The 22,998-nt window shown below is 34.4% G+C and overlaps 3 protein-coding genes across 3 annotated transcripts; all 3 read right to left on the reverse strand.

Moving 5' to 3' along the window:
• Positions 1-1,051: 1,051 nt before the first annotated feature.
• Positions 1,052-2,361, reverse strand: LOC116124664. The gene has a single exon (XM_031410387.1). It carries the CDS (start codon positions 2,182-2,184, stop codon positions 1,240-1,242), a length of 945 nt encoding a protein of 314 aa, XP_031266247.1. The 5' UTR covers positions 2,185-2,361; the 3' UTR covers positions 1,052-1,239.
• Positions 2,362-3,590: 1,229 nt separating this feature from the next.
• Positions 3,591-4,764, reverse strand: LOC116124662 (expansin-A7-like). Its single transcript, XM_031410384.1, has 2 exons — positions 4,567-4,764; positions 3,591-4,436 (listed from the first exon to the last, which is right to left on the reverse strand). Exons 1-2 carry the CDS (start codon positions 4,733-4,735, stop codon positions 3,808-3,810), a joined length of 798 nt encoding a protein of 265 aa, XP_031266244.1. The 5' UTR covers positions 4,736-4,764; the 3' UTR covers positions 3,591-3,807.
• An 8,975-nt stretch (positions 4,765-13,739) lies between these two features.
• On the reverse strand, positions 13,740-20,248 carry LOC116124609. Its single transcript, XM_031410340.1, has 6 exons — positions 19,990-20,248; positions 19,600-19,912; positions 19,405-19,504; positions 15,344-15,400; positions 13,904-14,021; positions 13,740-13,753 (listed from the first exon to the last, which is right to left on the reverse strand). The coding sequence occupies exons 2-6, from the start codon at positions 19,887-19,889 to the stop codon at positions 13,740-13,742; spliced, it is 579 nt and encodes a 192-aa protein (XP_031266200.1). The 5' UTR covers positions 19,890-19,912; positions 19,990-20,248.
• Positions 20,249-22,998: the final 2,750 nt, after the last annotated feature.

Genomic DNA, 22,998 nt, shown 5'->3' on the forward strand with positions numbered 1-22,998 from the left:
ATACCAATATCACTGTAAAATTTTACCGACCACTGGAATCCAGCGGCCACCACCGGCTTCCAATGATTGGGAACTGCATTAATGAGTAATCAATATAATTTAGCTTAAAAGTATTGTAAATAAAAACTTTAACATTTTTATTGATAAGTTTAAAGTTATTATGATTATGGGCATTTTAGGTAATTACATTTATATGTCTATAAAAACTTTTCAGAATTAAGTCGTGAAATTTGACTTTTTCTATGAAGTGAAAATTGCTAAATTAAGTGCCAATTTGAAAAAATAAATAATCAAAACTCCAATTCTAATTAGATCCAAGATTTAAGTGGTAAAAAACAAACACATCCGTAGCTTGGTCTAGAATACTTCACTTTTACTTACATTCTTCCCTACATTGTTGAATATGAAGTAAAAGCTTATCTTGTTATGTGGTTGAGAAGGACCATTAAAGCTGAACTATTTCTTGAATTTAGCCCCCGAGTTTTACTCAAAGGCCATGTTTTACTTGTTTATTTATTGGAATCGAGTAAAGAAATGAAATCTCATGGGTAAATATATTTCATCTTATTAGTAAACAATTGAAGGTTTTAATGTTAATCTCCCAACCAAAAACAAAATGATGGATTAAAGTGGCACGTTTAGTTCTTTGGTCCACAAAAATGATTTTAGACCCTGGAAAGGAAAAAAGGAAAGTCAATGTGTGCCAAGCATAGGTGTGATTACAAAGTAATTATTCATTCTTCTGATTTAAGAAACATTATGAATCAAGTTGTTCTTTTTACAATCACCCGGCAACAATATATAGAGAAAGAGAGCAGAATTACTGGGATTTAAACAGTCCGGAGGAAAGGAAAATGTTCTCAGAATGTGATACCGGATGGCCTTTATTAGCTAAATTAATCAAATTTAGACTATATTGAACATCAAATACGAAATTACTTTTTGGAAGATTTGAGTAAAACAACATTCAATTATTCTCATGTAAATTGGAACTTCAATCACTGTTTGTAAACTAGCAGGTAATTAGAGATTCTAAATCACATCTCTTCCAGTTCATGACTTATAATCAATTTAATTTGAAACCAATTTCAGTAACCAAAAAAAAAACCCAAACCTGAGAAATAGGAATAATGAATAATCAGAGATCAAGAAACAGAGTTCTCCCTGTTTTCTTTCTTCTCAACAAATGTTACAAAAAGAATAATCATACATAAAATAGGTTAAAAAGGGAAAAATAGTTCAAGAAGAGTAAGGTATGTACTCATGTTCAATTGTTGGAAATGTTCTTGTAACTGATGCTGTAGGAGCCCTGATATGCCCAACCATTGAAACCTGAAGAGCCTCTTCTTCATAAGCCCGCCTCTCCAACTCCTCCATTCTTGCCTTCTTCTTTACCTTAACAAACATTGCCACCAAAAGCAATCCCAGAAGAAATGCACCCACTGCAGAACCAACTGTAGTGCCCACTGCAAGTTTCCATCGGCTAATCTTCTTCTTACTAAATTCTGTTGTTTGTGGCGGTGGCGGTGGTGGTGACTGATGAGCCGTAACCAAACCAAAATGGCCATGCTTCGTTGCTACACAAACATAGGGTGATACCTGCTTTGTTAGTGTCACTTTGCCATCTCCTTGAAAATTAGCACACAATGGCTTGATTCCTGATGTATTGGAAACTCCATTTCCAGTAATATTTCTGAAGTCTATGGTAATGGGCTTTTGATTAGCGAGAATTCCAAGCTGAAAACGGTTATTGAAACCGATATTGGTACCAGCATTATAAGCTAGGAGGCCTAAAACAGGTGACACAAGTTGATAACCAGATAAATCATAGTTAGAATAATATATAGAGGACCAGTTATCGCCAAGGTTTTGCCTAACTACCATAACTCTCTCCACACATGGCTGCACAGTTACGCCAATTCCTATATGGAATTCCTTAACCTTTGCGCCGTATCTTCTCAGACTGCCACATCTATATCTCACTGTGTCCACTTTGATGCCGGAGAGATTTGCCGGTAGATGTACATTGTGAAGTGTTCCCGTCTTCAACTGATTGTTTAAGGACTTGAATGTGTAGTCCCTAATGACAAGATCAAGAAGTCGAACTGATTTGATCCCTTGAGCTTCAGTTTTTATGGATGCTACTGAAATAATTAACAATCCCAGAAAGAAAAGAGAGCCCATCTGAAGACTTGTGCTTCGCTTAAAGTTGGTTAGAATCGAAGTTTGGTTTTTTCTTAGTTTTCTCTGAAAACTAGCTCTGGATCTGTATCTGCTTCTTGTTTTCTGTAGATGTAACAGGAATGAAGTTGGAAAGGAGAAAGTTTGTACTGTTTTCAGTTTGGTTTACTTTATAGTATAGAGAAACTTTGGATTTAAGGGAAAGGAAAGAAAAAAGTTTTTCTTTTTCTTTTTTCTTCTTTGGTTTGTCTATTATATACAGTTAGGTGGTTTTTATCAAAGATTGAGAAAAGATTGCGCTTGATGGATGATCTTCTCTATTAACTAATAACTGAAGTGTCAAATATTTGACGATGATGTTGTGTATTTACTTCTTCAGAAAATTGGGAATACATTACCAAAAATTAAGAAGATAAAAGGAAATGGGTTAGGGAGAAATGATTTGGAGCATGGGCTGATGATGTCAAAGAAAATAAACAATTGGCGTGCTTGGTGAATTAAAAGAGAGAAGGCAAAGTTCCTCTTTGGGGATGAATAGGCAATCCTCTAATTGTGTCGCTGACATGTCTCCCACTCCAACAACTTTGTGGGTCTCATGTTAGCTAACCCTGACTCAATTTTCACATGGAGTCAACCCATGACTAGCCCTTTTTCTTAATTTCTTTACAAGGCATGGTGCTTTATCTGAACTCTAATTGATCATTCTTTTTCACTAACATATATCGAGGTTTCCAACTTTTATTTTCCTTAAAATCACTAAGGATTAAACTCATTTGTTTCCTTCGTAAAAGATATTTAAAACTAAATTATCTCACCATAAATAACTTTATATAAGTTAAAATATATATTGACATGAACCGTTGACTAAAATCACCTAACACAAAGTTGTGTCCTCTTCAAAGTTCCTTAATGCCTATGATTCTAATGATGAAGTGCACGCCATGTCTCTGGCCACTAATTAATGAAAAAAGATATCTGTTAGGATCGGTTTAAGAATTAATTCTTGGTAAAATCTTTTCACCCATGAATTAATCAGTTTATTTAAATGGAAACTATTTTTGCTTTCATTCCCACCAGCCCTAAACATAAAATATATATATATATATATATATATATATTTTAGTGGCCATATTGGACTGAAGCAATAATATTTAAATCAATAATACTATGCATATAAATATGAGACCCCAAACTTATATATAAATGATGTAATAATTTATATGTCTGCATTACATTGATTACAGGAAGTTACTTATTTAATTCTCTTATCATCAATATATCATTAACGCATAATCAATCACATCATTTGTAATGTTTACTTTGTATGTATAGGCATTATTGTATCCAAATTAGTGAGAAATTAGAATAGAGAGATCATGCAAGCAATTTAACACCTACTAATATGAACTTTAGTCAAGTACCCAACTTAATTAAAACAAGTAGTTGAATACTTTGACATGGCAGAGTACGATCAATCTGCTCTAATATACATAAGATGTGAACATACAAAACGATTATATTCAATCAAATCTCCAAAAAGAAAGCAATGAGTGGATGGATGGACATATCTGGGGTTGAAAAAGAAAGGAAAACAAAAAAAGGTAGTCCTGGTGAAGTAATTGTTGATCAGTGGAAGTTAACCTTTGACTTGTAAGTCAATCCTACATTCCAATTGGAAGGAGCAACGTTATAAGCAATAATAGTCTCCTTGGTTGTATATGAAGTGATCTTGAAAGAAAGAGATTGGCCTCCAAGAGTTGCAAAAGCCTGATATGAGGCCCCCCAGTTATGGCTCATACTAATCCATCCAGTTCTGCTTCCCTTAACCCACATCTCGGCAATGTCTCCACCTCCTCCAACATTCATCACATAAACCAACAACCAGTAACCATTCCCTTGGAATTGGAATCGAAGCCCTCCGCTCCTCACACATGGCACCCGGCGGTAGAGTACGGGGATAATGCCAACCTTCCACTGAGCAATCTTCATGAAAGCAGGTTTGGACATGTCGAAATGTGCACGAGGAGGATTGCACCACCCACCATTGTTAGAGTCCTTAGCCCAGTTTGGTGGGCAAATGTTTGTTGCTGTAACCGTGGTGAATGACACATCTTTATAGCATGCAGTGGACTGGTAACATTTTATTTGGTAACAAGTCCCACAAGCATATCCATCATTGAACAATGTTGTGCTCAAAGCAGCTGTATCTGTCCCGTAACCATTATTGAATAAGTTTCCGTACCCACAAGCTCCCCCTGTAAATTAATTCACACAAGTATTTTCGGTAAGGTATTTATCTTTTTAATGGTCTGTTTGGTACAACTTATTTAAGTAGAGTTTAAAAAAAAAAAAAAAAAAAGGGAGCAATCGATGTGAATGACATACCCATTGTCTCAGAGGCAGACTCATCACCATAAAAGGTAGCATGAGCCTGAGACCATTTACTTGATTTGAAACGAACATTATAACCAGCACCGCTCGATCTGCCCAAGATTGCTAACATACATATCACCAAGAAGAAGATAAAGCTTAATGATTCAGAAAACGAGGCCATGGTTTGTAATTACAAAGTCTGGGATGGAAGGATGCTGCCCATTGACTTGCATTCCTTTCCTTTATATAATGTGCAATATGCTATATCTCTTCACCAGAAAATGCCTTCGTGACCCTCACGAAGGTGATCGTTTTTCAACTTATAGTTGTTTATAATTTATTTGATTGTTGACGTGCGTGCAGGCTCTCTTAACACTTTGTACAACCAACATCCTTTCATTAATTTAATTTGGTTAATTATCCCTTGCTGATCAATTCATTCTTAATCCTATGTCCTTCATATATAAAAAATAACATTAATAAATCAACATTGTCCACAAAAAATAATTGGGTTAAAAAAGTCACTGAGAAGTACTAATCAATTTTAGTATTGATTTAATTATTTAACATGACGTTCCTGGACGGCTGCCTTTTTTTTTTTTTTTTTTTTTTTCAGAATTTCATTAATTAAGACCGTCTTACATTTTAAATTGGACAAAAATTGCATGTCAACCTTCTTAGGGGTTTTGAGCAATTATTATCTCTAACAAATCTTAGACATTATATTATTTTTATTCATAACTGTGAAACAAATCCATTAAAATAGATTAATATGGGTTAGCAATGTTCATAGTAGGAAAGTGATTTTTAGTCTCATAAAATTATCAGGATAAAAAGAGTAAATTTTAAATTAAGAAAAAGGGTATAAACCAAAATCTTAATTAAGAAATTAGAGAAAAATAATATAAATAAAAAAACCCCAACTGAATTTGAAATTTGGAAAAAGTAGTGTAAACAAAAACTCGAATTAAGTTTGAAATTGGCCAAAAGGGTTGCAAAAAAATCCCTAATTAAGCACAACTATTTTTGATATTAAATAAAGTTTAAAGTGATTTAATATATATATATAATCATAATAATAAAGATTTATTTAACAGAGGAAATATTGATCAATGGGCTAAAGATCACGTCTCTTTCTTACATTCTTACAAAATTTTCTAAAATTTAATGATCTTGTTCATGGTTGTTAGTATCTTACGATATCCGATACGTATCATGCGATACGATTAGATACAGGATGCCAACGATACATATCAGAGAGTGTATCCTAAACTTTTCGATACGTTGATATGTATCCTACGATACGATACGTATCCGTTTGTATCCTAAAAAATATCGATACAAATCGATACGACTTTATTAACTTGGGCCAAAGGCCCAAAAATCTTTCGGGTCGAAACCAAGCCACCCAACCCGGTTCACTAAAACCTGCCCAAATTTACCCATTTTGCATGGAGAAAATGAAGAGGAACATGTGTTGCCCATTTTGCATGATAATAATAATACAAATGGAGATATAGATATTAACATTGATCTTGAAAATGATATGAAAAGTTAAAGAGAAAATGATATAGATTCTTAATTTTGTGATTAATTTTGATTATGTCATACCATAATTTAAAGTCAATAATACGACAAAATTCTTTAATTAATTTTGGGATGATATTAATTTTTAGAAAATTTTGATTATTTTATTACTTTTTTTTTAAATACGTATCCTACGATACGATACGATACGTGATACATGATTCAAAAAAATTAAGTTTTCGATACACGATACGATACGCGATTTGACAACTATGATCTTATTTAGGGAAGACAGAGATCTAAACCAGACAAACAAAACCGCCTTCACAAGGCCCAATAATTGATAGAAGCTAAAGCCACTGGAATATAGATCAGACACCAATTGAGACCATATTAGTTTTACATTTACAGCTTTTAGCAAATAGTATCGTATACTATATTTAGTATAAAATTTATTTATAATTAGATCCATGAGCAATGCCCTAGCCAGAATTTTATTATAGCTTTATCAAAATATAATAGAGTAATGTAAATTTGTTCATCAATGTAGAAAAATGACTGCTGTCATAAATACAAAATGTTAACACCTAAAAATGTCTCTAACAATTAACAAGTAAAATGGTTTAGAATTGATAGATTAATGCTAGTGAAATGGTGTTTCAGAGGTGGTTTTCTCCTCAGACACTCCAGGAGTCTCTACAGAGAAGAAACAAATGAGGTTTAGAGGCTCAGGTCGACAAAGGTGATAGCTAGGGGTGCATATTAGCCGAGCCGAGCCGAGTAATGGCTGGCTCGAGCTCGACTCGGATGTATTGGTAGAAGGCTTGAGCTCGAGCTCAGCGAGCTCTGGCACACGAGCTCGAGCTCGGCTCGTTTAAGAAAATGAATAGCTCAAGCTCGGCTCGGCTTGGTTATTTATTATAGCTGAGAATTTCTCTTATGCAATACACCTAAACACGTTCATTCTCTACAACTTCTCCCTTCGGTTCTTGAGGAAATATAAATAAAACTGAAACAGATTCACGAACTTTCTCTATTTTTTTCCTTCTACTTTCTCGGTAAACAAACAACACTTTAATTGAGAAAATCACTGACCAATCCAATTCTTGAACTTCAAAAACTTTCCATGACCAGTTTTATCGCCATTATGGTGAGATCCTCTCGGATTCCGTCGATTCTTTGAACTCAAGAAACGTTTCAGCTTCACCAGTGTTATGGTTGGAGCCACAATCTCGTAGTTAGGACAACTCGCCGATGGCGACACAAGCCGTAGGTGATGATCGTCAGTGTAATCCTCTTTATCATCCTCAGAATCGAACCTACCCGGAAACAAGAATCTCGTCGAGTCCATGCACTGCTACACCAGTCCCGATGAAAAGATCCGGAATCAAAAGCTTCACTCTATCAACCGTAACAAAATCTAAAACGACGTCGTTCAAAAAAACCTGAGTGTTTTCGATCACAATTCGATGGCGAGGAAGGAGCGTGTCGACATAGGAGCCTCCATTGGAGCTCAACTTTTGGAGGTGTGACATGGCTAGTTTGAGAGGCGACACATGGTAGAGGAGGGAGTGGGAGGAGAGATCGAGAGCAGAGATGAGTGAGTCGGGTGGAGAGAAGAGGATCAAAGTGGAATTCCAAGAGGAGAGGAGGCGATTGTGGAGATCGGATGCGGTGATGGCTTTGGGGAAAAGCATGTAACCATGGGCTTTGGGGAAAAGCGTGTAGCTCGAGTTTCTCAGAAGTTCACGAGCAGTTCGAATCGAGCCCAAAAAGCTCGACATTTTTCCCGAGCTTGAAGATGAGCTCGAACTCGTGAACTACTCTATTTTTGATAAGTCGAGCCTGAGTTCGTCACGAGTCGATCCCGAGTAGCTCACGAGCTACTCGGTTCGACTACACCCCTAGTGATAGCTAACATGAGCTCTCAAACACTAAAGTAGTAGAATGCTTAACAAAAACTCAAAGGAGATTAACAATGGTGATAAGTTTAGTGTGAAGAGGAAGGAGATGAATTTCAAAACCTTTATAAGAGAAAGATTAGCTTAAATGAGCTTCAATTAAATTGCCTTCAAATGGCTCATAATATACCTTGAATCTCATTATCAAGATTAACAATCCCCAAAGATCACACCACAAAGATTAGAACACGTGTATCCTGTGACATTGAGAGTGAGAGGGGAGGACCACAGGATATTTTCTCTAACATTCTGTTATGCACTATTGTCCTTTATTTCACATATTACAAAATGGTCCGTACTCCCTATAAGAGTGACACGTGTATTATCCAGGGTGTAACATATCTACTTGCCTAAACAAAAGAAGCCAATGGGAGAGAATTGAGTGAGTGGTTTGAGGCCATTCCTTGCTCGCCCATTCCAAGGAGTTTTCCTCATGGTTGCAAGTCATGTGCCCATAGTGGATTTTGTCTCAACACAAAATGTAATTACTTTTGATTTATTCTAATTTTAATCAATTGTATTTGAAAATAATTTATGGGATCAGAACACGAATGGCCAAATCTAGTCAATTGTGTGTCGTTATGGCGCCAACGGTGGCTTTTAGCGGGTAATAGTGGCTTAGGTGGGTGGGGGTGTTTTTGTTAATTTCAAAACTTTTATTGAGAAAGGTAATTGTTAATGTTTTGAGTTGAACATAATATGATTGGATTTTGAAGAGAATTTTGAATATTAAAACAAATATGTATTTTGATAAGATTGGATAGGATAGTGGGAAAATAACGAAACAAACGGAGGGTTATGTTTGACTATGAAAAACACTATTTCAACTTTAAAAATGAATGTTAATAACAAATATCATATACGTTGGGTATTCTATAAATCTTATTTGACATAATAAAAATGTTATAATTCACTCATTATAAATGTTCACTTGGTACAATATATGCAGTAAATCTGTACAATTTTGTCAATTTAGAAGACACCCTCATCACTATGAAAAAATAATAGGGTAGCCGCGACCCCGTAGGTAAATCATGGGTAAAAGTACTACATTTGCGTCCAACAGAAAATCAAACCACTCGGGACTGTGGATTGAAGCCATGCACAACCCTCTTGGTTTGCCTTTACACTAGTAAGGCTGTTAAAAAAAATCTGTAAACTAAACTAAACCGATTTACCAATAACTGGACCAAAAATCGGTTTTTTAGTGAAAATGGTTTGGTTTCGGTTCAAGAATTTCTTTGAACCGGTTTTTCGATTTGATTATAGATGGCCAAAATCGGTAATTGCAAAAAATCAAAACCCCCAATTCATAACTGTCTCGATCTCAAGTCCAAGTCTCAAAATCCCCAAATTCGTAACTCTCTCATCACTAGCTACCCTTGTTGTTAAAGCTCTCCATGTCCAAGTCCATATCAGAGAGATCTCACCTAAACTTTCTGCTTATGCAAAAACTGACCAATCAACTTCGAGGGTGGATCTTTCATTCTTGCACCACATTCATGAAATCAAAATCTCCTCTTTCTTCTACTCTTCCCTTCTTCCTTATTCTTCTTCTTCTTCAGGTTTGTTTTTGTTTTAGTCTCTATCTTGCCAAAAATCAAAACTTGACTCTCGCAAAATGCTGTTGTTGTTGGTCGTGATTGTTGTTTTATCACCGTCGATCTTAATGAAAACGTCTCTCCGTTAGAGAATCAACAGCCATGATGAACTCCACTCACCCCAAAACGGAACTTGTAAGCTAGGAACTTTAAAGAAAATAAATAAAAAAACAAACTTAAGAGTTTGGAGAAGTAAAAATAAAAGGACGAGAGGAATTTGGGTGGGTTTAACCAAAATGGGTTGGCTAAGTGGTAAAGGCTTGGGGCCAAGGGGTTTGCTCCCCTTGTGTCTCGTTCGATCATAAGAACGGTTGCTATATTGTTCCACGGACCACAAGGCTTGCCCTATCGAAAGACTTGTTTGGGGTCAAGGGATTGGTCGAGGTGCACGTAAGCGGGCTTAGACACCCCCAGTAGAAAAAAAAAAAAAAAAAAAAACCATATTTCGTCAACTGTCAATAGTTTTTGAAAGCTAACTCTAGTAAAATTTCTTTACTTGGAGATAGAAAAAAATAATAAGAAGAAAAATAAATTATGTTGATACGAAATTCCTACGGACTATAGTGTCGAGACAAGAACACACATCAACCAATAAACTCAGTTGACCCCTAGTAGGAACCGAGTAAGATGCATGTGATCCTGGGGATCAGCAAGGACGAGCGCGGATGATTAGATGATCAGAATCAAAGCTATAGCGATTGACAGTGAAAGTAAATAGGCGAGCTTTGCATAGTGTTTTGGCTGAGCAAGGAATCGAGCAACATCCACTATTTCTTTTTATTGAGTTGAGTGTTTATAGAGGTTTTGATCAAGCAATCATTCTCTTTTACTCCCCTTATTTATATCACACCCCCCCCCCCCTCCCCCCCCCCGCGAATCTCTCTTTTTCTAGATTTTACGTTGTATTTATAGGGGTTGTAATGGCGATTATCTGTGGCCGTTAACGGTTATCGATCTGGCCATTGATGACCAGATTTGTCACGATCTGGCCATTTTCGACTAGAAATGGCCATATCGGCGCATTGAGGCCATTTTTGGCCTTCCGTGCACCATTAGGTTACCAGCTGCAGGCAGTCGATAGTGGTTGTGGGCGGCCGACAGTGACTGGGTTGGTGGGGGTGGATTTTTGATTTTCCAAACTTTTATTATGAGATTGTTTTTGCTAAGTTTTTAAATGTAGGGGGTTATATAATATTTAATTAAAGTACAATTCAGTAATTTAAATAACATATCCATCAATTTATTCCTCCCAACCAAATATATTAATATAACATACCCACTTATTTCAACCAATCAAACACATTTCCCTAAACATTCCTAGTAATATTCAAGGTAATCTTTCTTTCCATTAATATAACATTCCCAGTAATACAACATTTTTTGAACCAAACGCACCTGAAATGTTATATTAATAGAAAAATATATTACCTTGAAGATTACTGAGAATGTTTAAGGAAATGTATTTGGTTAGGTTAAAATGAATTAATGGGGGTCTATTATATTGATACGTTTAATTGGGAGGAATAAATTGGTGGGTATGTTATATAGATTACTAAATTGCCCTCATTTTACATATTAATATAATATTATTTTTTGAATCATCTTTAACCCCTTATATTTTGAGATTTTGCTAAAACACTCCAACCACATAAAAAATTAATTTCTAACAAAATCACCCCTACCCACCCCAAACCACTGTCGGTCGTTGGCCACCACCAGCTAGATCTGGCCATAAACGGTTAAATCTATGGCCAAAGATCTAGCCGTCGATAACGGCCATAATATGGTTATCGTTAATGGCCATAATCTAATTGTTTTTTGTTGACGACGACCAAAGATTTGACTGTTAACAACAAGAATAGATCTGGTCGTTTTCGACTAGATTTATGGCAATCTAGCCATTTCTGTCCACAGTCGGCCAGATTAGGCCACTCGTTCGCCGCCCACGGGCAGGGCCGGCTGTTAGCCAATGACAGTGGTGGCTAGATTTGGCCACCAGTCTTGGGTATTTTTTTTTTCAAGTTCAAGAGTATTTATGTCCTAAAAATTCTGTATATAAGGATAAAATAGTCCATGAATATTTTTGTAAATTGTTTTCAAAACAAGGGCATTATTGTCCAATTTTTTTTTAATAATTAAGGGTAAAATTGTAACAAAATTAAGATTACTTGGTAATCATAAAATATCTAAAAAAATGGTAGTATTCAAATTACCTCCTATATAACCAACAGTAATTACTATTGGTTTTGAAATATTACCGGAATCTTATATTATTTGACAACTAAATGTGGTGATCTAAGTAGTATAAAATGACATTATCTTAGTTATAAGAGATAACTCCCAACCAAACGCCTCCTAGAGGGTTAAAAGTTACTCTTTGGTAAACGCAAAGGATTAAAAAATAAAATGAAATTGGAAATTAATATTAGAGGGTTCAAAGTGTAAGAATTAACAAATAAGGGGAGCCCAAAAAATAAAATACTGGGATAAGATGGTTTATTTATATATTATTTTAAGAATTTACGTGAGGCCTAACGTAGCTACATCCTTGTTCACGTTTTTTGAATCCAATATTGCAATTTTAAGTCATGGTTTGTGATATGGGAATATTTGTGATACAACATAGGGTGAAAAACATAAAGTTAATGGATACTCAATAATGATGTATTTAATCTTCCACTTTCATTGAGATGATAGAGATTTGGACTTGTCTTGTTTGGAGGCTTAATTATTTTCTTAGATTGTGTTTCCTAAATTAACGGATTCAAAGATATTGTGCTACTTGTTTTGCCCATAAGATATAAATATACTTGATTTAATTTTATTATCTAACATCAGTAATATTATACTGAATAATAATAAATACTTTTATTCACAATATATTTATTTAAAATTTTAAATCATTGATTAAAATTAATTTTTTTAATAACGAATATATTTTTCTTTCAAGCTTATTACAATTAATTAATTATATAAATAATGTAATTATTAGTAGAAATATTCAATAATAATTATTATTGAAATTAAGATAACATTATGAAATAGAATTTAAAATGNTGCATTGTGCATGGAGAGAAGCAAAAGCTAGTAGCAGATTGGAGGAATTAATCATCAGAGCAAAAAATGTGTGTAGATAAAAGCAAAGGTCAATTGTGCATAAAAAATTTAACAACAATATAAGGCTGCTCCATAAGATTGAGAGGAAAATTTAAAATTTAACTCATAAACCAGAGATCAGTGAAGGAATTGTTATCCAGGCACATAGGCATATTGAGAAGCAATCATCAATGCTTCCTGAGGAATTGTTAGAAAACTGAATATGCGCTTTCATGGGAAACCACAAGGGAGACACAGACCAGTTGTTCATAGAGAAAATGTGAAGAAGTTAAATAGGTCAACTTTCATTGCTTTCCAGATAAGGCTCTGGGATTGGATAGGTTCTCTCTAGCTGTCTATCAAAGTGTGGGATTCTATTAATGATGATGTGGCGAAATTATTTAATAAATTTAATGATAAAATTGTGATAATTACAAACACTACCTAAACGTTTATCTCCCTCATCCCAAAGAAAAAAGAATATGTTAATATAGCTGATTTAGGCCCATTGGTCTTGTGGCAAGCTTGTACAAGATAATAGCCAAAGTCCTTTCCCTAAGATAGAAAGATGTTCGAATGACCCCATCCCTACTGCCAGATCAGATTTTATCAAGTCAGATCTTTTATGCTATTTTGATTGCCAATGAACTTGTTGAAAATTGTAGAAAGAAAATGATTGAAGGAATGGTTATCAAAATTGATTTCAAGAAGTCCTACAATCATACATTGAAACTTAAAAAACTAGTATGGTATGATATGAAACAAATAATCTCGACAACCAGAGTTGTTTGAAGCATTGCATTTCATTCTTGCAAAAAGAAATTCCTCTGTAAATGTAATGACTATCATTTTGTATTTCATTTTTATCTCAAAAAAAAAAAATAACAGTCCTTTAAAAGAAAAATAACAGGCAAAAAAGAAGTAGAAGAAAATCAGCAGAAAGGCAAATAATAATAATAATAATAAAAAATAAATAAATAAATTTATCTTATCTATACTATTATTGCACACTAACTGCATAGATTAGGATACCAGTTTTCATAACCAAAAACCTTGAGAGCATGAAAAACAAGAAATATATACACGTGTTTATTTATTTCATGATTTAATCAACAATAACTTGGAAATGGACATGTCTCCAGTTTGAATGTATAACATACTAACCTTCGAAAGGAAAAGGTCCATTCTGGCCCATATGGTGCATTAAGAGAGGATAGGAACCCATGTTCTGTGAATGAGCTAAAGGTATATTCGTCTTTGAGTTCAATTCCACCAGCTTATCCTGAAGAAGCATGATCTTTAGAATACTGGTTCTTCAATCAACATTACATCCTAAAAACATTAATTGATTAAATAAATTAAAACGGGAATCCCATCTGCGGTGCTACAATTTTTATCACTAACAGCCAATTTTAATTTACTGGTAGGATGAGAGCTCAGAAAATAAAGGAGCACTGCTATTTCTCCCAATATCAAGAGTAAACATATTTCTCACAATACACCTGTAGTATGAAACTAAAGATACAAGTTTTATATGCAAAAAAAATTGTAGATAATGTCAAAAAGTTGGATGGGAGGAAGGGAACAAAATATGGGATGGCAACTATCCCTTTTAAAATGGTGAATTTCTTTTAATAAAACAAAGTGACAGATACATACTTTCACTGGAAACCCAAGCCTGAACAAACATGTAAAAGTAACACAGAAGCAGAGCAGGAATACAGCCAACTAAACATGACAGCAAGCCAACACAGTGGTTGCTGACATCTGATGCAAAATGAAAAAGAACCCCAGAAACCAGTTTGCAGAATGGATACTTATCGTGAAGGATTCTTTAATCTCAGAGTCAAAATTCTTTTCTAGCTTCAACTACATAACCACTAAGTCCTTCACCCTTAAGTAACCTCCTAAGACAGGAAAATTTAAGCTTCTCTTCCACCAGCAGCTTACATTTCTTTTGTTTATTCCAGATTCTACGTCGTACTGCATAACCTAATCTTTACGCTGCTAGAATGTGGTATGGGTTTTTTAAATGCTTCTTTGGTAGAAAATGTACTTTCAGAGCCAATAAGATGGAAGTAGTGTTTTTCTTGCAATGAAATTTTGAAGAAACATCTTGGGAACTTTACTGTTGATGTCTGGTGAGATGCCTCATTCTTATGCATGATGTATCTAATTTTTAGGAGGAATTCCTAATATTTTAATGAGTGATTCCTAGAAAACCTAATCCACTCTCCTCCTTTCTATTTGCTGTTACAGAAATTTCACTCTCAATATGGGTCAATTAACGTTATAGTGCTTTCTTTCAACTAGTTTTTAACTCACAGATATAACCCTTACCTAGATATCATTCTTTTTAACAAAAAATTTCAAAAACAAACCAAAAGTTCTGCTATATCATGTTCATTAATATTTTGTACAGTGTAAATCTGAAATGTTGGTGGTATCGACTTTAGAAGTCAGTCATAACTATTTCTAAAAGCTTCAACTAAAAGAAAATAATTGGTAACTTGGTAACATCATTAAAAATAAAAGACAACTAATTGTCACAAAAATTGATAATAATTTAGTAAGCAACATATGAAAATTTATTAGTCAACATACCTTCCTGCTGTTCACTTTCTTTCCAAAATTATACTCTTCAGGTTTTCTTCGCTTTCTCTGTAAAAGGTTTGTATGAGCTCTTTTACATTTAAAAGAAAAAAAAGGATATCTAACTCTAACTTTGAGTAAGCGCATGTAGTACATAGAGGCTAAGTTTATGAGAATTTCACCACTAAAAACTATGAAAAATAACCATTTTGTCAGTCAAAACATAGAAGCAACACTTAGCAAGCTGATAATGCACCATATAGAACATTGACAGGTTTTTCCGTAATAGCTTAATAAAGTTATTTCAGGGACCATATTTCATTTGTCCCTCATGCAATTACAAATAGCCAAGTGTATTTTTGATCTGCCAAGTCGGCAACAAGAGGAGAAAAAGGTGTGACAAGTCTCAACACACCATCCAACTGGAAGGCTTTCCAACTGAAAACGGTTACCAGAATTGTACTATATATATCATAGCAATTTTAAATAAACGGGATTACACGTTTCAGCAAAATTTTTCATTAGAATTCTCTTAACCTTTCAATCTTTTCTCACTATAAAGTGATCACTTGACCCAAAAATTTAAGTTGATAGGTATGAACCTATAATGGTATTTAAGGTCTTTTTCACATGAACTTGCACGAGAACTGAACAAAACCACTACTAAAAGTAAACACAACTTCTTATAGTTAATTTAATAATAAGGGGATCCAAAAACAAGACCACTTGGTAACATTGACTCTAATATCATATTAAATAACCACCTGACTCAAAACTTTAAACTGAAAAGTACGTACTCACAATAGAACTTAAGCTCTAACACTTACATTTTCTTACTAACAAAACAATCCAGATCATCTTCAAACTTTTAGTGAAGTTACTATGCTTTCAGTTATGAACCATTACAACTTATCCTCTCCCATTCAAAACTTGAAAATTAAGAAGTAAAAAGAACTCATTACTCTTCTTGACAAGCCAGCTAAACCTAGGCCACTATTATTATCATACAGATAAGGTAAGGATGAAATGTAACTGAATATGTATTCATCAATTATAGTATACTCCAAAGCACAGTGGTAACCATATTTTATATCATAATTATACCCTAATAATTTAATTTGTTAGTCCATTATTCAATTAATTTTAGTTAGTTATAGCTTAATTTATATACTAGGTCAATATATCTGTAATTATAAAAACAACAAAATGTTACATGTTTGAAGCCAAGACAAAGTTAAGTTATTGTTGCGATGGGAACAACATGTTTGAAGTCAAAGCTGAAAACCCTTGCATACCATTTACAAACAATAATGCCCTTATGAAGAGAAATGAGAAGTTAACACATGGAACAAATAAAACATGCTTTTAAACAAAGAAAATTTAGCATTGGAAAAGAAGCTCACAGGATTCATATACAAGGAAATCAAAAGTGGCCTGGCTAAACTTTATTGTTCTTGATATTTTAAGGGTTTTCAAGGTAGGCAATTTACGTAACAAAAGTTATCAGTAAATGGATTTTATTAACGGTGAGTAATCAATTTTACTTTTAATTCATAGATTTAGTTTTTGCATGATTAATTTAATATTGTTTCCAGTTAAAAATCAATCTTGCGAACTAGGTTAGTAATGAAATTAATTCATATTTAGATTAGAATTCTAAACTTCAAACAATCCCTATGGATTNTTGGTAACATCATTAAAAATAAAAGACAACTAATCGTCACAAAAATTGATAATAAATTAGTAAGCAACATATGAAAATTTATTAGTCAACATACCTTCCTGCTATTCACTTTCTTCCCAAAATTATACTCTTCAGGTTTTCTTCGCTTTCTCTGTAAAAGGTTTGTATGAGCTCTTTTACATTTAAAAGAAAAAAAAGGATATCTAACTCTAACTTTGAGTAAACGCATGTAGTACATAGAGGCTAAGTTTATGAGAATTTCACCACTAAAAACTATGAAAAATAACAATTTTGTCAGTCAAAACATAGAAGCAACACTTAGCAAGCTGATAATGCACCATATAGAACATTGACAGGTTTTTCCGTAATAGCTTAATAAAGTTATTTCAGGGACCATATTTCATTTGTCCCTCATGCAATTACAAATAGCCAAGTGTATTTTTGATCTGCCAAGTCGGCAACAAGAGGAGAAAAAGGTGTGACAAGTCTCAACACACCATCCAACTGGAAGGCTTTCCAACTGAAAACGGTTACCAGAATTGTACTATATATATCATAGCAATTTTAAATAAACGGGATTACACGTTTCAGCAAAATTTTTCATTAGAATTCTCTTAACCTTTCAATCTTTTCTCACTATAAAGTGATCACTTGACCCAAAAATTTAAGTTGATAGGTATGAACCTATAATGGTATTTAAGGTCTTTTTCACATGAACTTGCACGAGAACTGAACAAAACCACTACTAAAAGTAAACACAACTTCTTATAGTTAATTTAATAATAAGGGGATCCAAAAACAAGACCACTTGGTAACATTGACTCTAATATCATATTAAATAACCACCTGACTCAAAACTTTAAACTGAAAAGTACGTACTCACAATAGAACTTAAGCTCTAACACTTACATTTTCTTACTAACAAAACAATCCAGATCATCTTCAAACTTTTAGTGAAGTTACTATGCTTTCAGTTATGAACCATTACAACTTATCCTCTCCCATTCAAAACTTGAAAATTAAGAAGTAAAAAGAACTCATTACTCTTCTTGACAAGCCAGCTAAACCTAGGCCACTATTATTATCATACAGATAAGGTAAGGATGAAATGTAACTGAATATGTATTCATCAATTATAGTATACTCCAAAGCACAGTGGTAACCATATTTTATATCATAATTATACCCTAATAATTTAATTTGTTAGTCCATTATTCAATTAATTTTAGTTAGTTATAGCTTAATTTATATACTAGGTCAATATATCTGTAATTATAAAAACAACAAAATGTTACATGTTTGAAGCCAAGACAAAGTTAAGTTATTGTTGCGATGGGAACAACATGTTTGAAGTCAAAGCTGAAAACCCTTGCATACCATTTACAAACAATAATGCCCTTATGAAGAGAAATGAGAAGTTAACACATGGAACAAATAAAACATGCTTTTAAACAAAGAAAATTTAGCATTGGAAAAGAAGCTCACAGGATTCATATACAAGGAAATCAAAAGTGGCCTGGCTAAACTTTATTGTTCTTGATATTTTAAGGGTTTTCAAGGTAGGCAATTTACGTAACAAAAGTTATCAGTAAATGGATTTTATTAACGGTGAGTAATCAATTTTACTTTTAATTCATAGATTTAGTTTTTGCATGATTAATTTAATATTGTTTCCAGTTAAAAATCAATCTTGCGAACTAGGTTAGTAATGAAATTAATTCATATTTAGATTAGAATTCTAAACTTCAAACAATCCCTATGGATTTGAATTGTATACCCCTAGTTTCAATGCCAGTGTTGAAGTACAAAATCCATTAAAGCCTAGTACATTAGTATCATTCATAAAAAATAAATAAAAATATCAAGCCATAAAAAATAATTATGCTTAGCAGTTTAGGACCTACTGTGTAGTATATCCCATAAGAAATCAGACCATGCCATCATAAATAAAAAAAACTTTAGAACAGCATATCTAATGCTGCTACATTAAAATGGTTGCCATTTTATAATCTTAAGATAACATGAGGTAGTAACCAACTATAGAAGAAAAAAAAATAGCGACCTTAAATAAGAAGAGAATCACCCAACATAAAATGCAACCAACAAATACGCTGTTTCATCATCAAAATTTTGAAAATAAAGTGGAAAAAAAAAACATAATAATAAATTGAATCCAAAACACCGTTGAAGTCCAATTCAATTGATTGAGTAAATAGTTGATGAGATGAAAGTGGATTTCACAGCTCTTCACAACTTGCTTGTCATATTGTTTTAGTAATTGAAAGAATGGACACTATTTCAGTTCCACAGATGAGGCCAAGCAACAATACACCCGAGACGTTTCAAAATTTCGAAATGTTGAATGAAACTAAAAGGAGCAATAACTTACAGTCATCCACCTACACCTCAATGCAACATCACGGACAGTTTTGTCACGCAAAGTAGCCGCAATCTTTACATACCTCATGATGTTTGGCTCATCAGAATATCTACATACAGAAAAAGCCAAAACGTAAAAGAATTAATTGAAATTAATACATGGAAGCAGTTATAATATGTCGAATCCCAAAACAAAAGTACCTACTTGAGAAGGCCTTCCTCCAATTTAAGCTGCTCATCCATAGACCAGTCGACGGCCAATCCAGTATCATGTTTGAGGCCGAAGGAATCAAGAAAAGTAGAAGTAGAAGAAGAATTGGGAGGTTGAAGTAATCCAGGGATGAAGCCAGACGAAGAAGCAAAGTAATTGCCCATTCCCATACCCATACCAAAAGCCATAGTCATAGGATTTGAATTAGGATTAGGAATCAACTCTGAATTGCAGGTGCTGTGATTCAAACCAAAACCCGTCGTCTTTGATGACTCAGCAGCCATTTTCTCCCAATTCTCACTTCAATCTAACCAACAACATAAACCAATTCACCATTCATAATTGAAACCTAACCTAAAAACAAGATTTTGATTGTTGAGTTACCTTTTCGGGCAACTTTCTTTCCAACGGAACTCTAATTGGCTCTTCTGTGTAAACTTTATTCTCTCACTAAAACACTAAAATTATTTTACTAGTATTGCTCCTCCTGCTAACACTTTATGCTTCTTCTTTCTTTTCTTTTTTCTCTCTTCCAATCAAACAAAAAGCTAATTATATTTTTTTAAATATAATAATTGATGTTGCCAGATCTTGGAATTCAGCAACAGTGCGAATCTCCATAAGCATTTGATGCCAATTATTGTGGACTCTCCACCTCTCCTTTTCATACACCCTTTTTTTATTTTTTCTTTTTTCTTTTCCCATTTTATTATTTTATTTTGGCATATTATTGCATCTCCACTGAGGTTTTAGCTGTCCTATCTGCTCCCCATACTTTCAGAAATTCTCAAATATCTCCCCTAAAGTCACAGCGATGTAAGAAAAACCCGACCGGGCCTTGGGAGGCCTCGCCTGGGTTTGGTAGGAAAGCCCATACCATAGTATGTAATTACGGTTTGGGATTTATCATTTACCCCCTTAAAATTATTATCTATCCCCTTGAGATTATCATTTACTCCTTAAAGAAGTATTAAAAAACCCCCTAACAAGAGGATATATTATAATACTTTTTAGAAACCATGTGGCGTGTCTTACTTGTCTCTCATAGGGAGAATAAAAACCCATTAAGGTTTTGTAAAACTCTAAATAGCCCCATAAAATGTTTTATAAAGGCCCATAAAAATAAACCCAAGCTTGGCCCGGTCGAGCTCGACCCTTGCTCAAGGTTTTTACCTTTTACATCCCCAACTTAATGTTCCACTAAGTTTAATTGGGTTTTTATAAGCCCACGTCCTAAGAGATGAGGCGATTCTAGACGCCCTCGAGGTTTTCTGAAAGTAATAAAAAGCCCTTATTTTCAATTAAAATTTATGGTTCCATCAAATTTTTTTTTTTTTTTTTTTGAAAACTACATTTTATCCTTCTTCCTTTTTTCATTTAATTAAGAAATTGAAATAGAACAAAGAATAAATAATAACCAACAGCAACAGCAACGAACACGGCAACACCCACTATCTTCTACATGGTAGACCACCACTAATGGCAAAAAAATATGCCATTACCATTACAAGCCTTGTCGAAACCAGATATACATGGGTACGTTTGGTTTATTATTTTGGATAGGATTTTGGGAATAATATTGGGTAGTTTGATAGGGGAGTATTAGGAGGTAAAATTTAAAAATTTCTAAAAAAAACCCCCTAGGTTTGCTAATTTAATTAAATACCCCAATATATAAAAATTTTGTAAAATGATAAAAACACCCCCACCACCCGCAGTGCAAGATTCCGGCCACCACTGTTGGAATCTGACTGGAAAATTACGTTACAACACAGACCGGCCGGATTTGTGTCGTAAAGCGTAGATTTGGCCAAAAAAGGCCAGATCTACAGCTAGATGTGGTCGTCGATGACCGCAAAAGCTCATCGTTGGCCATCAGCGAAGGCCAAAGAAATGGCCGTCGTTGACCGTCAACGACGGTCAGATCTGGCCTTTTCCAGCCAAATCCAGATCCACTGTGGATCTGGCTGGAAAAGGCCAGATCGGTGAATATCGGTCAGTTCTGGTTGAGATGTAAGCCGTTGTGTAATAGCTGCTTTATACTACTATACTCATCAAAACACATATATAAAATACGGGTATATTAATAAAAATAGTTGGGCCCAAAATTTTTCTTTCATTTCATATACATATTCTTTTACAAAGTTAGTATCCTTTATAAAAGTTCTCAAAAGTGTGGTGGACAGTGTAACTACTCCCCCTCGCCCGCTGACATCCATCCGACTGCGTACTCACCTGGAACCTGCAAAAGCATAGAAAAACAACGGGGTGAGCACAACTAATGCTTAGTAAGCAAATCCTCTACTCGTCTATCTCCGTAACTCTTTCTCTTAATTCTTTCCTTACGCTATTCTTTTCTCATTTCTGTTCTCTTTCTGTTTCTGTTTCTCATACTCTTTTCTATACACTCTCTGGTGCATGTCACGGCCTCATCTCACTGGAGGCACGGCTGGGGACTCAACCCACTCTTCGTGACTCTATTCATTTTCTCTTTCTATTCTTTCTATTTCTCTGTTTCCCATTCTACTCATGGGAATGTCACGGCCTCATCTTACCGGAGGCACGGCTGGGAACTCTCCCGCTCTACGTGACGTCTACTCATTTCTGTACCGATCGGATTCGGTTATGCATGGATTCGGAACCTTTGGCCATGTGAGTGTACATGCTTTCTCTCTATCTCCCAAATGTCACGACCCCTTCTTATCGGAGGCACGGCTGGAACCTCATGTTCCACTCTGCGTGACGGTCACGGCCTCATCTGACCGAAGTCACGGCTAGGGATCACAAAGCACCCACTCTCATGACTTTACTCATCACTCACGGGTTCCCCATCGCACAACCTACTCTATTCTCTTATTTAGCTCTTATAGTAGTTTAAGCACAAAGGTCTCTACTCTTTCTCTAGCTAATAAGCATCATGTAGCTTAACTCTTAAAGTAGTCTATTCACAAAGTTCTTTACTCTTTCTCAAGCTACTTCTTAATGCACAATTAATGCATATGGATGGTTCATGCTCATTAATACACTTAGGAAATGCCAATATGCAATATTGCAAGAATTAAAGTTCATAATTCATTCTCATGCTTCTCTTAGGCATTTCATCAAACAACTCATGTGCATACAAAAACTCTTCTCTAACTACAACTCTATTTCTCTTTTTAACCATCCAAAATGGGAGTAAGCTCCCTTCCATGGGCATAACCCCTATCATAAAAGAACACTCCCAAAATATTTACTCAATCTCATCCAATTTCATCTCAACTCATCACATATTAACACTTCTTATAAAGGAAATGTATCCAACAAACATAACATGAATACTCTTCTCAGCTCAATTTCTCAACAAGTAGACATATATCTCAACTCAATGTCTCAACAAGCATCATATATATA

This window comes from Pistacia vera, unplaced genomic scaffold, assembly GCF_008641045.1.
Source record: "Pistacia vera cultivar Batoury unplaced genomic scaffold, PisVer_v2 Contig154, whole genome shotgun sequence".
In the NCBI taxonomy this organism is placed as follows: Eukaryota; Viridiplantae; Streptophyta; class Magnoliopsida; order Sapindales; family Anacardiaceae; genus Pistacia; species Pistacia vera.

What these genes read in the sequence shown, in the direction of transcription:
- LOC116124664 (XM_031410387.1), bottom strand. Translation starts at nt 2,184, where the DNA reads ATGGGCTCTCTTTTCTTTCTGGGATTGTTAATTATTTCAGTAGCATCC.
- LOC116124662 (XM_031410384.1), bottom strand. Translation starts at nt 4,735, where the DNA reads ATGGCCTCGTTTTCTGAATCATTAAGCTTTATCTTCTTCTTGGTGATA. An exon ending in GTCTGCCTCTGAGACAATGG is followed by an intron (nt 4,437 to 4,566) that starts GTATGTCATTCA and finishes ATTAATTTACAG; the next exon opens with GGGGAGCTTGTGGGTACGGA.
- LOC116124609 (XM_031410340.1), bottom strand. Translation starts at nt 19,889, where the DNA reads ATGGCTGCTGAGTCATCAAAGACGACGGGTTTTGGTTTGAATCACAGC. An exon ending in TGAGGTGTAGGTGGATGACT is followed by an intron (nt 15,401 to 19,404) that starts GTAAGTTATTGC and finishes AACCTTTTACAG; the next exon opens with AGAAAGCGAAGAAAACCTGA. An exon ending in AGAAAGTGAACAGCAGGAAG is followed by an intron (nt 14,022 to 15,343) that starts GTATGTTGACTA and finishes ATGCTTCTTCAG; the next exon opens with GATAAGCTGGTGGAATTGAA.